The following is a 15376-nucleotide window of genomic DNA, read 5'->3' as shown; positions in this document are numbered from 1 at the left end:
CTCCGCCCCCTTAGAATATGCACTCTTTTCTTTTTAGTCCGTCCCACAAGAATATGCACTTTCCAATTTTGGAAACTCTTATCACTCTTATGAGGTGAGTCTCATTCTCCACTTACAATACTTTAATTACTTTTTCTCAAAACCTCTCTCTTACTTTCTCAATTTTGCATTAAAATCTGTGCCAAACCCAAAGTGCATATTCTTTGGGGACGGAGGGAGTATGTTTTGTCGTATTTACATTTCTTTGTCGTATTGTTATATTTTTGTATGTTTCTAATATCTTCTGTTATATTATTAAATACTCGCGAGATTGTGTCATCACATTAGATCTTACATATAAGTGTTATGATTTTGTTGCATTTTGCATTCTTTATGTCGCATTGCCATGATTTAGATTACCACATTGCATTAGATCTTAAATGCAGTATAATGATCTTGATAAAGTAAGATACAAAAGCCATAATTTCACGATGATACTTTTGACGTAGTTAAATTTTCTTTGTCGTATTGTTACACTAATGTATCTTTTTGATATCTTTTGTTGTATTGTTAAGTGCACTTGAGAGTGCGACATCACATTATATATTACATATAAATTATATATTTTGTCGTATTTAAATTCTCTTTGTCGCATTATTATATTTTTGTATGTTTCTAATACATCTTATGTTATATTGTTAAGTACATGTGAGATTGTGTCATCACATTAGATGTTACATATAAATGTTATGTTTTTGTCACATTTTGCATTCTTTATGTCACATTGTCACACTTTAGATTACCATATTTGTCACGACCGTACTTTTCTAGGGATAACAAAGCTGGGAAACCGTGACTAGGGGTGGGAAATAAAAAGAGGGGATCAGAAAGGGGATAAAACAATGACTGAATATACACTTAGAAGTAAGGGGGAAAACAATTTCAAACCAACTCTTAATCACCAGAACTTGAATGAAAATCTTATATTTTAATAAATAATTATCAGAGTAACAGTCGATGTCATCTAGAACCTTAGTACGCAACGGAACAAACACGGTCACATGTATGGAGACATGCACCGCCGAGAGCCTCTACTTAAAATAAAAGGAAAATCATAACTCTGCTCAGCATTCTCCACCGTCACTGCTCAACCTACACATTTAGAAATATATGCAGGGCTGAGTATAAAAATACTCAGTGAACACATTGCCGAAATATATATACATAAAATGAAAATATTGTCATGCCATCACAGTAACACTCGAGGGTTTTCTCTTAAAAGGCCCGAGCTTACTAAATTCTTTGTGAGCAAAAGTTCGACTGATTAGTCTAAGTTCTTTCTTTCTTTTCGCCATATCTGAACACCAAGTGTCGTGGAGATGGTGCTCTCTCACGGTCACCTACCTTTTTCTCCAGCCGGGGAGGTGGCCGCCTCCCACGGCCTCCAAAACTTTATTTGTGACCCGTGGAAGGTGGCCACCTTCCACGGCCACTTGTGTACACTAATCCGAGTAGGGACACCACCCTCATTTGGACCCGAATTCGATTCTTATGTTCCAACCAAACAGATAGGCATAAAACAAATCATTTATGGCAAGACAACATCATTTATATACAAAACCAAACATAGATTCACATTTTCATATTTTCATCCACATTAGTATGTAGGATAGAAAAGTTCACCCTGATACGTTCGGATTTTGCACTGTTTTAAGGCCATTATTTGGTCCGTTTTTAATGTCAAAGTCATTCTACACGTTCATTATTTGCATATTTTGTCTATTTTGGTATTTTGACGTGTTTTGTGAGAAATGTGCATAATTGAACCGAAAAAGGGAGCTAAAACGCCAAGTTTGGGAATCTGGAGTCAGACGGCGACCGACGACCGCCGCGGATGTGTGCGGCGACCGCCGGCGCCCGGCGGGCAGATCAATGCAGCGTTCTGCCTCGGAAAAATGTTCTTGGAAGAGATGTCTCGTCCGGCGGGCCGCCGGAAGATGTGCGGCGGTCCGCTGCCGAGGGAACAGATTCTTTGGACTCCAACGCGGCGACCGCTGGCCAAGGTGCGGCGGCTCGCCGGAAAAAGGTGGCGAATCCGAGAAGCCCTAGATTTGAGCTCAGTTTTACCATATTTTGGAGATTTTTTCCTTCTACAACAAGGCATGGCTCTCCCCTATAAATAAGGCCTCAAGCTTCATCAAAAAGAGAGAACTTCTAATTGCAAAATACTTCATAGAGATCAAGGCTTAGAGTACTTCACTGGTGCAAGGAGTTGGAGCAGGATTTCAAGAACATCAAGAACGACAAGGATTCAACCTACGGGTTTTATTTGCTTTAGTTTTATGTTCAAATTGTCTTCCCTTCAATCTATGTTTTTAGCTTATTCAATTATGTGTAACTAAATTCATAGGATTCTAGGGATGTGTTAGTAACGACTTTGGTTATACATGTTCCGTTTTCTATTTAATATCCGTTTTGTTTTTACTTTGTTTCTTCCCTAAGTTAATCTTGATGCTTCATGATTGAGTGACACAATCGTGTATGATTTAATATAACTTGCTTTATAACTGTGACAGAGTTCTAGCGAGTTAGGTCCACTTAGTAGACACTACAGTTAGCTTCCTTTAAAACGACACTGTTAATTGAGAGTGAGGACTTTTCAAGGTCTTAGGAGCTTTTTGGAGTTATGTGTTCGGATTGACAACCCTAATCTTGTAATCAACGTTTGTTTCGCATGAGCATAATCTAGGTGACTCGTTCTATCAAAGTAATAACTGTGCTAGGGTATTGTAGTTGGAATTTTGTATAACCATAACTTTGAACACACATCCCTGAGATTCCCTTATCTCTATTGTCTTTCTCTTGATTTATTTGCTTTAAGTTGATCAATGCTCTTATTTGCTTTTAGTTTTTCAAAAGTTTTCAAAACCCAAATGTTTTTCCAAATAGTAATTGAGTCTCAGTAGAGGATAGACACTTTGTGTTCGTCTTCCCCGTGTTCGATATCCGGTACTGACCTTTAGCTATACTATATATACTCTGTATACTTGCAGGTTTATTTAGTTCTAATAAAAAGTGCATCAAGTTTTTGGCACCGTTGCCGGGGAAGACAATTCACTTTGAGTGATATCTTCAAACGGATAATTTTGCTACTTTGGGGTTTAATCTCTTTCAGTTTTTAATTTTAGTTTTATTTAGTTTTTGTTTTTGGTTCTTGCAGGTTTTGTATGCGAACGCGCTTTGGGAAGGACAACCTAGAACCGCTCGATCTAGAACTTGAGAGAACTCGTAGGAAAATAAGAAGTGAAAAAGGATCAGGAATAATGGTTGACCGAACAGACATCGAGAAACTGCAGGAAATGGTGAAGCTACTGATGGATGATGGATGACAGAGATGCGGAAAGGGCGGCCTGAGAGGCCTTGGAAAAGAAGAATCAGGAGATACAACCCGTGATGAACATGTCCAATCATGGGAATATGATTACCTTTCCCGAAGGACCTCGTATTGACGCTAATAATTTCGAGTTACGCATGCCCCTTATTCAAAGGGTTGAGCAAACTCCTTTTGCAGGTAGGGCCACAGAGGACGTGAACCACCATCTCTCCAAATTTGTGGAGATCGCAAACACTCTCAAATTGAACGGTGTCGACGACGACGCCATAAGGGTAAGACTCTTTCCCTTTTCATTAACTGATTCTGCTAAAGAGTGGTTTGAATGTATGCCCATAGAAAAGGTCTCCACATGGAAGGATATTGTAGCTGCCTTCCTCGACAAGTATTATCCGCCAGGCACAATTTTGAAGCTCAAAAGCGAGATCTTCCAATTTATCCAAGGCCATGACGAACCCCTCTATGAGGCGTTTGCTCGTTTCAAAGCCCTTCTCCTAAAGTGACCTAACCATGGTTTCACCGTGGACCACCAGGTAGGAATTCTCTATAATGGGTTTAACGATAAAATTTGTGTTATGCTTGATTCAGGTGCAAATGGAGGGTTCTTAAGAAAGTCAGGTGAGGAAGCCATGGCGGTGATAGAGGAATTCGCCACCAACAGCAGGGGGTGGTCGAAAGAAAGGCATAGCCTAAAAAGGATAACTGCAGTCGATGAAACCGAGGAAAGCTCCTTTGCAAAGGAATTGGCCGAGCTTCGAGTTAGGGTGGACCAAATGGATTCATCAAGGAAGGAGGAACCGATTCCACCAACCTCCATTATAGCAGTCTCGAAGCCTGAAACTCCTACCCCGATAGTGGAACAAATCAACTACATGCAAGGAGGCGGCCCCAATAGAAATTACAACAATAATTATCGCCCTACTCAGGGGGTGGTAATTTCAATAATTATAATGGGAACGGACCTCATCCTAACCTTTCTTATTCTAACAATAATTACTTGCAACCCCCTGCAGGATTTAACGTTAGCAAGGGAGGAGTAGTTGATACAATCAAAAAGGAGGAAAAGTATGAACAAGAGATCACAAGGATCTTGGAAGTAATCGCGCAAGACAGGAAGGTTAATGATACCAAGATCGGAGTGGTCGAAGCTAGGATAAACAACATCGAGCAGGGAATGAACACGATCTCAACAGCCAGAGCCAACATCAACACACAAATGGAGCAAATCCAAAAGAAATTGGATGAGGATAGGGCAAAGGCAGCCGCACTAGTAGACGACGTCAACAAAAAGTGGGTGGCAAAGCAGAAAACTGGGGACTGCTCAAGTTTGAGGAAGCAAAGCGGGCTAAGATGGAACAGCAGTGTAGGGCAGTCATGGTCACGGATTTGACCAAACCACAAGACTCCTTTGAAACGGAGGAACATGCTACCTCCACCATCTATGTTGTAAAAGAGGTAAGACATTCTCCCAAAAAGGTTAATACTAATCCCTCTACCTCTATTCCGCAGAAAAAGAAGCAAAAGAAGAAGAAGGCAACCGGAGAGGACCCCGAAGTTTATGTTCTCAAAACAAAGACGGGGAAATATCAGTGGTGGAAGAAGCTAGGGACCAAGTTGCTCCCTTTCCCTATCTTCAACACTCGGTTCGCTGATCCGCCCAATTAGTGGGCCACTTCAAGTCGAGCTAACGACTAAAAACAAAAGCACTTGTTGGGAGGCAACCCAATGCTTTTCTTTTTTTTTTTTTTTGTAATTTTTTCGTTTTTTTTAAAAAAAATAAAAAATAAAAAAAATAAAAATTATTCTGGAGCGGGGTTGAAAGAAGATCAGTAAGGACAGACCATCCACGGCGGTCCGCTGAACTGCAGTCACTGACCGCCACAGCGTGTTAGACGCGAGATTCTCACATAAGGTATGTTTCTTCTTTCTTTCTTTCATTCTTTTTCTTTCTAACCCTAGCATCCACTCTCTCCCCTCTCTTTAAATTATATTTCTCCACATTATTCACATACCCACACTCCAAATTCACATCACTCAATTAAATTCTTTGGATTCTACCGAATTGTTCTTGTGCTCAATTGTCAACCAACGCAAGGTACGTTCTTCTTGTAATTTCTGAGCTTTAATCTTGAATACTTTCATTGGATGACTTTGTTGTTGGTATATATTTTGGTAGTTTACCATGGAGTTTGATGGGGGATGATATTCTTTTGATAATTTGTTGGTGAATTTGTGAGTTGGATTTTTTTGGAGTTAATCATTGTTGGGTGTGCTTGAATTAGCTTCTTGTCGTGGATGAAATTTGAATTCCCCGTTGTTTTGATTGTTGATACGCATAGTTCATGTTCATAGCATTGTGAGGCTATTTTATCTTGCATGACTTGTGTATATATTTGAGCTTATATTGTTTTGCATGTTCTTGGTGTATGGTTGAAAATTCTTGCAAATTATTGGGGGATAGAGATCTTGATGGGGGATGATTTTTGAATCAAGGTGGATTACTTGGTCTTGCATGTGATTATGTTTACACCTTGATTTGGTTCAAGTTTGAGGGATTGCCAATTACTATGTGTTGTATGCTACTATAATTTTCTTCATTCTATGCTCACATTGCGAATTTGTAGGTACAAAGGCTTCCCAAAGGAATCCTCACGATGGGGGATAACATGAGCTTCAAAGAACGTCAAGCTAAAGACGAAAAATAAGCGCTTGTTGGGAGGCAACCCAACCATTTATTTCCAGTTTTTGAGTATCTTTTGGTTTTTGTTTCGTTTTATGCTTTGAAAATTTTTCGCAGGTTCTGACCCTTACGTGGCGACCGCCGCAAGCGCTGCGGCGGTCCGCCACCTGCTCACTGGAACAATCTGACGATGTGCGGCGACCGCCGGACAGGCCGCGGCGGCCCCCCACCTGAGCACAGTTTCCAGCGCGATTTTTCGAATTTTTCGAATTTTCACCCCGTCAACCTCTACGCGAAATTTTTCAAGGTATGTTTTCATTTTAGTAGTTCACTCACGTCCCTACCGACTCTACAAACTTATTTTACACTTTGTTGTAAATAAGTTTGGGGGATGAAGTGGTGGACCGTGAGTTTAGGATTTTTCTTTTTGCTTTAAGTTTTTGTTTTTGTTTTCAATAACCCCGTAGGTGAATTTTGTGTTCTAAAAAATGTTTTCTTGAATCCATGTCGTGAACTTAACATGAAGAACTTAGAAACACGCATGCTTAGGGACACACTTTAGATTGAGTTGCCGATGATATTACATTCCATCTATATTTAAGTGTGGCTTAACGTTTTGATTTGATGGTTTGGTGAAAATGTGCATAATTAGTGAATTGCTTGTTCGCCTTGAATCATGCTTATACCTTGTGAGGATTTGAGCCTATTATTTCATTCTTGTGTGATTTATCTACATTCATGTATTTGTTTCAAGAACTTGCTCCTAGTCTTGCCTAAGTTTACATAGTGTTTAAGTTGATTTAGGAGGATGATTGGCCATCTTTTCTTAGCCTACTTTTATCCAAAATTTTGACCCTCTCAAAAATTCAAAATTTTTCCCTTTGGAGCCAAGTTTGAGCTTTTAAGCCTTTTTTTTGGAAGCGAAAATAATGGGGACAATTCCTTGGGTTAGTTAGTTTTAGCTATCTTATTTGTAAAGGAATTGGAGAGATAAGGAGAAAGTATAAAAGTAGTGTGCTTAATGTAAAGAAAGTACAAGTTGTGAAATTGAGAAAGAATGCAAACATGTGCTTGTTCTTAAAAAAAAAAAAAAAAAAAAGAAAGGATGTGTAAGAAAAAAAAAAGAAAAAGAAAAAATGTGAAAGGTTGAAAAAAAAAATATAGAAAGAAAATCAAAGGATTGGAAAGTGAGTTGAAGGAGATAAAAGAAGTGTAAAAAGTGTCTTGGGTTTAGAAAAGTGGAGTTATCTTTACTCTACATGGGATATTTTTAGTAACTTTTTAGCCAAATATTCCTCACCTACCAAAGAGCCTACATTATAACCAAAGATAAAGACCTTTCGGACTTTTGAAGCTTAATCACATTCAGTAGAGGAGGGAGTAGACTTTGAGCAAGCCTATGGTAAACTTTGCATGATGTATGATTTGAGTGCTTATGCACACATTACCCTTATACACTTTGAGAGTGAGAGAACACTTCCCATCTCTGGAAGTTTGCCACATGTGAGGGCTTGAATTCAAGGTGTTCCACGAGTTAGTAATGAAAGTGCACTAATACGCCTTGCTTGATTTTATTGCGTTAATACATGTTTAAATTGTTCTTCCATTTTTGTTTGAGGACAAACAAAAATGTAAGTTTGGGGGAGTTGATACGCTCGGATTTTGCACTGTTTTAAGGTCATTATTTGGTCCGTTTTTTATGTTAAAGTCACTCTACACGTCCATTATTTGCATATTTTGTCTATTTTGATATTTTGACGTGTTTTGTGAGAAATGTGCATAATTGAGCCAAAAAAGGGAGCCAAAACGCCAAGTTTGGGAATCTGGAGTCAGACGGCAACCGGCGACCGCCGCGGATGTGTGCGCGAACGCCGGCGTCCAGCAGGCACATCAATGCAGCGGTCCGCCTCGGAAAAATGTGCTTGGAAGAGAAGTCTCGTCCGGCGGGCCGCTGGAAGATGTGCGGCAGTCCGTCGCCGAGGGAACAGACTCTCTGGACTCCAACGCGGCGACCGCCGACCAAGGTGCGGCGGCTCGCCGGAGAAAGGCGGCGAATCCGAGAAGCCCTAGATTTGCGCCCAGTTTTACCATATTTTGGAGATTTTTTCGTTCTACAACAAGGCATGGCTTTCCCCTATAAATAAGGCCTCAAGCTTCATCAAAAAGAGAGAACTTCTAATTGCAAAATACTTCATAGAGATCAAGGCTTAGAGTACTTCACTGGTGCAAGGAGTTGGAGCAGGATTTCAAGAACATCAAGAACGACAAGGATTCAACCTACGGGTTTTATTTGCTTTAGTTTTATGTTCAAATTGTCTTCCCTTCAATCTATGTTTTTAGCTTATTCAATTATGTGTAACTAAACTCATAGGATTCTAGGGATGTGTTAGTAACGATTTTGGTTATACAAGTTCCGTTTTCTATGTAATATCCGTTTTGTTTTTACTTTGTTTCTTCCCTAAGTTAATCTTGATGCTTCATGATTGAGTGACACAATCGTGTATGATTTAATATAACTTGCTTCATAACTGTGATAGAGTTCTAGCGAGTTAGGTCCACTTAGTAGACACTACAGTTAGCTTCCTTTAAATCGGCACTGTTAATTGAGAGTGTGGACTTTTCAAGGGTCTTAGGAGCTTTTTGGAGTTACGTTTTAGGATTGACAACCCTAATCTTGTAATTAACGTTTGTTTCGCATGAGCATAATCTAGGTGACTCGTTCTATCAAAGTAATAACTGTGATAGGGTATTGTAGTTGGAATTTTGTATAACCATAATTGTGAACACACATCCCTGGGATTCCCTTATCTCTATTGTCTTTCTCTTGATTTATTTGCTTTTAGTTGATCTATGCTCTTATTTGCTTTTAGTTTTTCAAAAGTTTTCAAAACCCAAATGTTTTTCCAAATAGTAATTGAGTCTCAGTAGAGGATAGACACTTTGTGTTCGTCTTCCCCGTGTTCGATATCCGGTACTGACCTTTAGCTATACTATATATACTTTGTATACTTGCAGGTTTATTTAGTGCTAATAAAAAGTGCATCACACCCCGTTCGCTTAAATTGCCTAACTTAAGATTTCTTACTCCAACCTCAACCTGCTTGCAGTGATAGCCTTTTCGCAAACAATATAATATGCTAAATTAGCCTCTAGAATCAAGTAACTAAAAAAATGCATGCATTCTACGTAGGTGTTTATTTTATCTTTCGCTCCTTAATCAATTATTCGGAAAGAAAAATTAGGTTGTCGTGGTTTTAGAGCATCTCCAATAGCGGCTAGCCCACCGGCTAGCCGATTCGCGTCGCTAGCCGGTCGGCTAGCCGAACTATTGGAATCGGACAGCGCTGAATCGGCGAGAAATTAGGCGAGTGCACGCCGATTTGTGGGCGCTGGCCGATCGATTTATTTTGAATTTTTTTGAAAAACTATATATACGCGATTTTAGTTTCATTTTTATTTGCATCACTTGTTTTAACGAGTTTTTCTCTTTCTCTAAATTTCTGTACAAGAGCAACATCGAGCGATGAGTAACGTGGGTGGTAGCAGTGGTGGTAGTGGTGGGGATACTGAGGAGTACGAACCGCAGATCAACGAGGCTATGGAGGCCTACTTGAACCACGAGATAGAGCGGTACATGCGAAGGGTCGAACAGCAGGCGGTACCTCGCCCTACTCCCGTTGTCCACCGCCGAGCAGTGATTGATCGGGATCACGTAGCTGCACATCAGCGGCTATCTGATGACTACTTCTCAAAGAACCCGCGGTTTCCCGCAAACATGTTCAGGCGGCATTTTAGAATGCGCAGGGAGTTGTTTATGCATATCGTTGACGCTTTGGAGCGTCGATATCTTTATTTCCGCTTCAGGCACGATGCGGCTGGCAGAACCGGCCACACCCCTATTCAAAAGTGCACGGCGGCAATCGGGCAGTTGGCCTACGGAGGCGCGGCAGACATGTGGGATGAGTACCTCCATATCGGTGAGTCGATAGCCCTGGAATGTCTGATGTATTTCTGTCAGGGCGTGATTGCAATTTTCCGTGATCAATACCTTCGAAGCCCTATCCCCCAAGATTGTCAGGATCTGATGCAGATGCACGGGGAGCAACATGGGTTCCCCGGGATGTTAGGCAACATAGATTGTATGCATTGGGAGTGGATGAACTATCCGACTGCTTGGAAGGGGGCTTACACGACTGGCTACAAGGGAAAGAATCCCACGATGATCCTCGAGGCCATAGCTGATTACCGGCTGTGGATCTGACATGCGTATTTTGGGGTAGCCGAGTCGAACAACGACCTCAACGTCCTCAACTCGTCGCCCCTCTTCAACGAGCAGTGTCAGGGCATTTGTCCAGCCGTCTCATTTGTGGCCAACGGCAACCGGCATGATATGGGCTATTACTTGGCGGATGGGATATACCCTAGGTGGCCCGTCTTTGTGAAGACGACCAGGCATGCGGCGGATGACAGGAAGGCCTACTTTGCGGAACGGCAGGAGTTGGCGCGCAAGGACGTGGAACGCGCATTTGGTGTGCTCCAGTCTCGATGGGCAGCAATCAAGAGTCCAATGCGTTTGTGGGATGTCAGCTGCATTGCTCATATAATGTACGCCTGCATTATCTTGCACAACATGATCGTCGAAGACGAAGGCGTACAACTGACTAATTGGGCCAATGACGATGAAGCCGGTCCAAGCCACGGAACGGCCACCCCTAACGTACGACGTGGGGTACCTCACGATGAAGTCGGCCGCCTCCAGGCACATGCCGACATGCGCCAAATGGATGCTCATATTCAACTCCAAAGGATATAATTGAAGAGTTGTGGGCACGGAAGACTGCACGACGATAGTTTTTTTCTTTATTATGTAATTTTTCTTTTAATTAATGTACTTTTTTTTAAATGAAATTAATATGTCTCGTAATTTTAATTCCGTAACTTATCGTAAATTTAATTGCGTAAATGTAGTTGTTTTTGAATTATTATTATTGCGGCTAGCCTGTGGCTAGCCTATTTGTTTCAAATGATGATGTGGTTGGTGGATTTTTAGTGCTGATGACGTGGCAAGAAGAGAGAGTGGCTAGCCTGTGGCTGGCCTATTGTTATTGGAGATGCTCTTAAAACGTCGTTTTAAACTCCTTTTCAAATTTTGGCGGCCGCCCAGCCATTGGCGCTCTCCGAAATTCTTGGGTTAAAAGTCCAGCCCAAACATTAATTGAATTACAAGTTCAAACTAATTATTTTAACCCACTCTAGGAAGGGTGGATTAGGAGATCCTATCCGCTCTTCTCCACTATCGGTACACCTCTCCCCCCTCTCATTCATTTTTTTTCCAAATTGAGAAAATACCCAAATTGAGAAATCCCTTCATCCATCGTCTTCTCCGAATCTCATCCACATGCCACCGCCGTTCTCCCTCTCACTACCTTCCGTTCGAGAACGTCGTCGCACCACCACCCGTCGACTGCACAGCGCCGTTGCTGTCACTGTTCCGAGCAGCCCACGCCATCGTACGCCGTGGAATCACCGTGGCAGCGCCGCGACAGGCGCCTCGCCGTCGCTACTCTGCAGCAACGTCTCTCTGTCGCCGCTGCTGCCATTCCGCCATCGCCGCTGACCAGCTCGAGGAGCAGTTCATCGATCCTCTCCAATCTCCGTCAACGGCTGTTCGGCAGAGACCCGATTCACCCTGAAACCAACCCGAACAGCCTCGAAACAACCCCGAACAGCCCCGAAAGATAAGTTCTTTATTCAAATTATGTTTCTTTCGTATTTTGATTTATTTGCCATGGGGTGTATTCGGTTCAAAAGATTGAATTATTGCAAGCAAGAGGTGATTCAATTGTTGATTGCTCGATTGTGTTTATTCAATTGTCGATTGCTCGATCGTGTTATTGATTTAGTTCTTTGTGTGGGAGATTGATGTGTGACACTATGCTATGATGATAAGATGATAAAACTCATAACTTATGATTGAAAGGGAAGGTTTATACCTTCTGTCGAAGTTGAAATGTGGTTTACACTGCAGAATTTGTTGGGCCGAAAGGATGAGTTCCTCAGATTGGGCAGCTTCGGTTTTCTTAGATTGTACGAGAGTAAAACAAAAAGGGTAGCAGTTTCTTCTACTCTCTTACTCCCTCTCGGCTCTCTCTTTCTTTGGTTTTTTGCTAGGATTTGCATTTTGTGAAAGTGAGAGTGTGAATTTAAGAGAGAACCAATCTGGAAGTGATTAGTATTAACTCCTACTTAATTGGGTGGTTTAATGGCAATTAGTGGCTGAATTAAACAGTGATAAATCCTCATGATTAGGATTAATTGGGATTAATGTGGGTGGTTTAATGTGGGTGGTTTGATTGCGGTAACGGCTGGATGGAAATTCTTGAAGATTCCTGCTGAAAAAAACGTGTAGTAAAGGAAGAGAGACACGTGTAGCAAAGTAAGAGAGAAGGATTGAGCTCAAAGTCTATCTCCCACAATTTTATTCACTTTCAGTTGGACTCATTTATTTGTATAGCCCAACTTGTATTTTTTATTTATTTGATTTAGTTCATAGGACTAAAGTCAAATTTTTAACATATAAACACTGAGCTCTATTTTATTGAGAAGCCCAAATATTTACTTCACATTTTGCGTTTCTTTTATTAATTAAAGTTCACGGAAAACTTTAATTAATTTCGTCGTCTGGTACCCAACAAAGATTAACATCACCCAACGCAACCAATTAATATTTAGTGTGGTTCAAAATATTAATTCTTCAAAATCAATCGATGATTTTAATCACGCGCAAAATTAAATATTATCTTCTTTTGTTTTCTTCACAAATTCCATCTTAAATCACCATATCGCATTCGATGGGAAAAATTTTATTATTCGAAAATCGCGGGTGTTACAATATTGCATTAGATATTAAATGTAGTATAACAATCACCTGATAAAGTAAAATACAAGAGTCATTCGTAGAAGCTAATGCTTTGTCGCATTGTTATGTTTTGTACATATATGATCTCTCTTGTGTAGAATTGTTAAATACGCGTGAGATTACCACATAACATTAGATCTTGCATATAATGATATAATTATTATGTTTTTGTCGCATTTCAATGTCGTATACGGTACTATCATGTTTTTATTCGTATTTTGTCCAATTGTTAGGCACGTGCGTGTGAGATTCACCATATTGCATTAAATTTTATACTCATGCATTTAATCTAGATACAAAGGTTGTACTGAAAAAAAAATGTGTAATTGATTCAAATGCTTATTTATTAATAATGTTTATGTGTGCTTGAATAATGGATTTACTAGTAATGCACAAATAATAATAAAAAAAAACATATTTATACCCTTTGAAAGATAGAAAACAATATTTACGAAATTCACATGAAATAAAGCCGTTGGAACACCCCTCTCACATTTAGATTGCATGTTTAAAACCAAAGTGCTATTCAAATCTGGTTTTGGTTTTTCAATATTGTATATTTAATTACAATCAATTAGAAATTATATTTTTCTCAAAAAAAATATATTGAAAAACTAGTTAAGCAACACTTATCAACCAAATCTCAATAACACAACCAAAGCAAATTCGCTCAAATACACTCGTATAGTGCATTTATACTATGGCTTAGCTTAACATTTATTTCATTTGGTCATACATACTTTTTAGGCTAATTTCGTTGAGTGATGCTAAATGGTCTTATTATAGCTGGCATATTTTGCTTTTTAATAGAAAACTGGATCACACTAATCAAATTTAATGCACCTAGAAAGTATCGGCTATTTAGGACTATTCTACCCTTTACTTAAAATGTGATACTGTGTGATAATTTAAAAATTAACAATCTTTGTTAACAGTGAGGTGTGAAATAATATGGTATTATACAAATCAATGTGTAAGAAATAGTAAGTCAATAATATGAATAGTATAGTACAAATTTACAATTCATCATCAGTTAAAGAGACCTTAGATTCAATCGAATTTAAATAAATTTGAATTTTGATTAACTGAATCAGGCCCCCAATGGATAATGTGAAACTAATTGTAATACCTCAATTATATATGCGAACTACTGTAAAAAATAAGTACTAAAATAAATTAAACTAAATTAGTAAAAAAATAAAAACAAGATTACGCATAATATAGTAAAATAAAATAGTAACTGAATAGCAAATTATTTTAAAATTAGAAACATAAAATCAAATAATATAAGAATTGAAAAGGGAATTATAATTAAGTAGAAAGGGTAATAATGTCAATTTATTTGAGCATTAAATAATACAATGAAAGTATTATTATTCATAACTTCAATATTTACTAAAATACCATTTCTGGCCCTCCATAATGAGGCTGCATAGATTTACCCTTTTATTTGCATAAAACGCTATGAAAATCACATTGTTCTTCACATTTTGTTCTATTCCTCATCCTCCTTTTCTAGGTCTTCCCCATCTCCTTCTCTTTTTTCCTCAGCAACTCTCCTACCATGGGAAGAAAGAAGCTCTCCATGAGGCTAATCGAAAACCCCACCTCCAGACAACTCACTTATAATAAGCGCAAGGAGGGCATCATCAAGAAAGCTGGCGAGCTTGCAGTGCTGTGTGACACCGACGTCGCCCTCATCATGTTTGCACCGTCTGGCCGCCTTGCTAGCTTCGCTAGCAATGGAAGGTTTTCATCTTTTTTTTTCTTTTTTTTATGTTAATTGCAAGAAAAAAAATGCTAAAAATGGAGTTAGGTTGAAGATATTAGTAGGATCACGTATCTAGCCAACGAGGTAAAATTAGTGCTTGCCTATTAGAAACAAAATTCAGTAAGAAGATTTAGGGATAACGAGAAAATGACATTCAAATCTGAAGAGTTTAAAAGTGAGAAAAGATTTACAATTTTATAGATCTATGTGTATTTGTACATGGTGTTACAATTGAACTATTTTTTTTTTCCTTGCAGAACTGAGGATATACTACTTCGATTTGTTGACAGGCCAGATGAGCTTAGAGGAGGGTAAGTTGTTAGGTTTTCCATTTATTAATTTTTTTTCATAAAATACATTTCTTTTCTTTAATTTTTTTAAAGATTCCTTGCAATTTGTGTTTCCATTGCAGGCCTATCAATCACCAAGAGGTACATACTGATTTCCCACGCTTTCAAAAATTGCGTTATTTCAATTGAAGAATACATCTGTTTTTTTTATTATTAGTATTGACAAATCAATTTTATTTTGTAGTTTTTGTCTCAAAAACTGAAACAATTGAAGTATGAAGGTGAAATGCTGGAGAAGATAGCAGTGTAAGGACACTTTGATAAGTTTAAAAAGTAAATATTTTTC

The 15376-nt window shown here is 39.1% G+C and overlaps 1 protein-coding gene, 1 long non-coding RNA gene and 1 other non-coding gene across 3 annotated transcripts; 1 reads left to right on the top strand and 2 right to left on the bottom strand.

Moving 5' to 3' along the window:
• Positions 1-947: 947 nt before the first annotated feature.
• On the bottom strand, positions 948-12331 carry LOC125216755 (uncharacterized). The gene is made up of 2 exons (XR_007175451.1): positions 12044-12331; positions 948-1131 (listed from the first exon to the last, which is right to left on the bottom strand). It is a non-coding gene; the product is annotated as an uncharacterized LOC125216755 (long non-coding RNA).
• On the bottom strand, positions 3781-3887 carry LOC125217176 (small nucleolar RNA R71). The gene has a single exon (XR_007175595.1). It is a non-coding gene; the product is annotated as a small nucleolar RNA R71 (small nucleolar RNA).
• A 2202-nt stretch (positions 12332-14533) lies between the features above and the next one.
• On the top strand, positions 14534-15340 carry LOC125209459 (agamous-like MADS-box protein AGL104). Its single transcript, XM_048109059.2, has 4 exons — positions 14534-14718; positions 14998-15051; positions 15153-15171; positions 15275-15340. The coding sequence occupies exons 1-4, from the start codon at positions 14534-14536 to the stop codon at positions 15338-15340; spliced, it is 324 nt and encodes a 107-aa protein (XP_047965016.2).
• The last annotated feature ends 36 nt before the right edge of the window (positions 15341-15376 follow it).

Source organism: Salvia hispanica, chromosome 3 (genome assembly GCF_029641045.1).
Source record: "Salvia hispanica isolate PSC_SH4W2 chromosome 3, Shi_PSC_v1, whole genome shotgun sequence".
Lineage (NCBI taxonomy): Eukaryota > Viridiplantae > Streptophyta > Magnoliopsida > Lamiales > Lamiaceae > Salvia > Salvia hispanica.
Note: the sequence above shows the minus strand (reverse complement) of the source record. Positions and strands in the feature narration are given on the sequence as shown.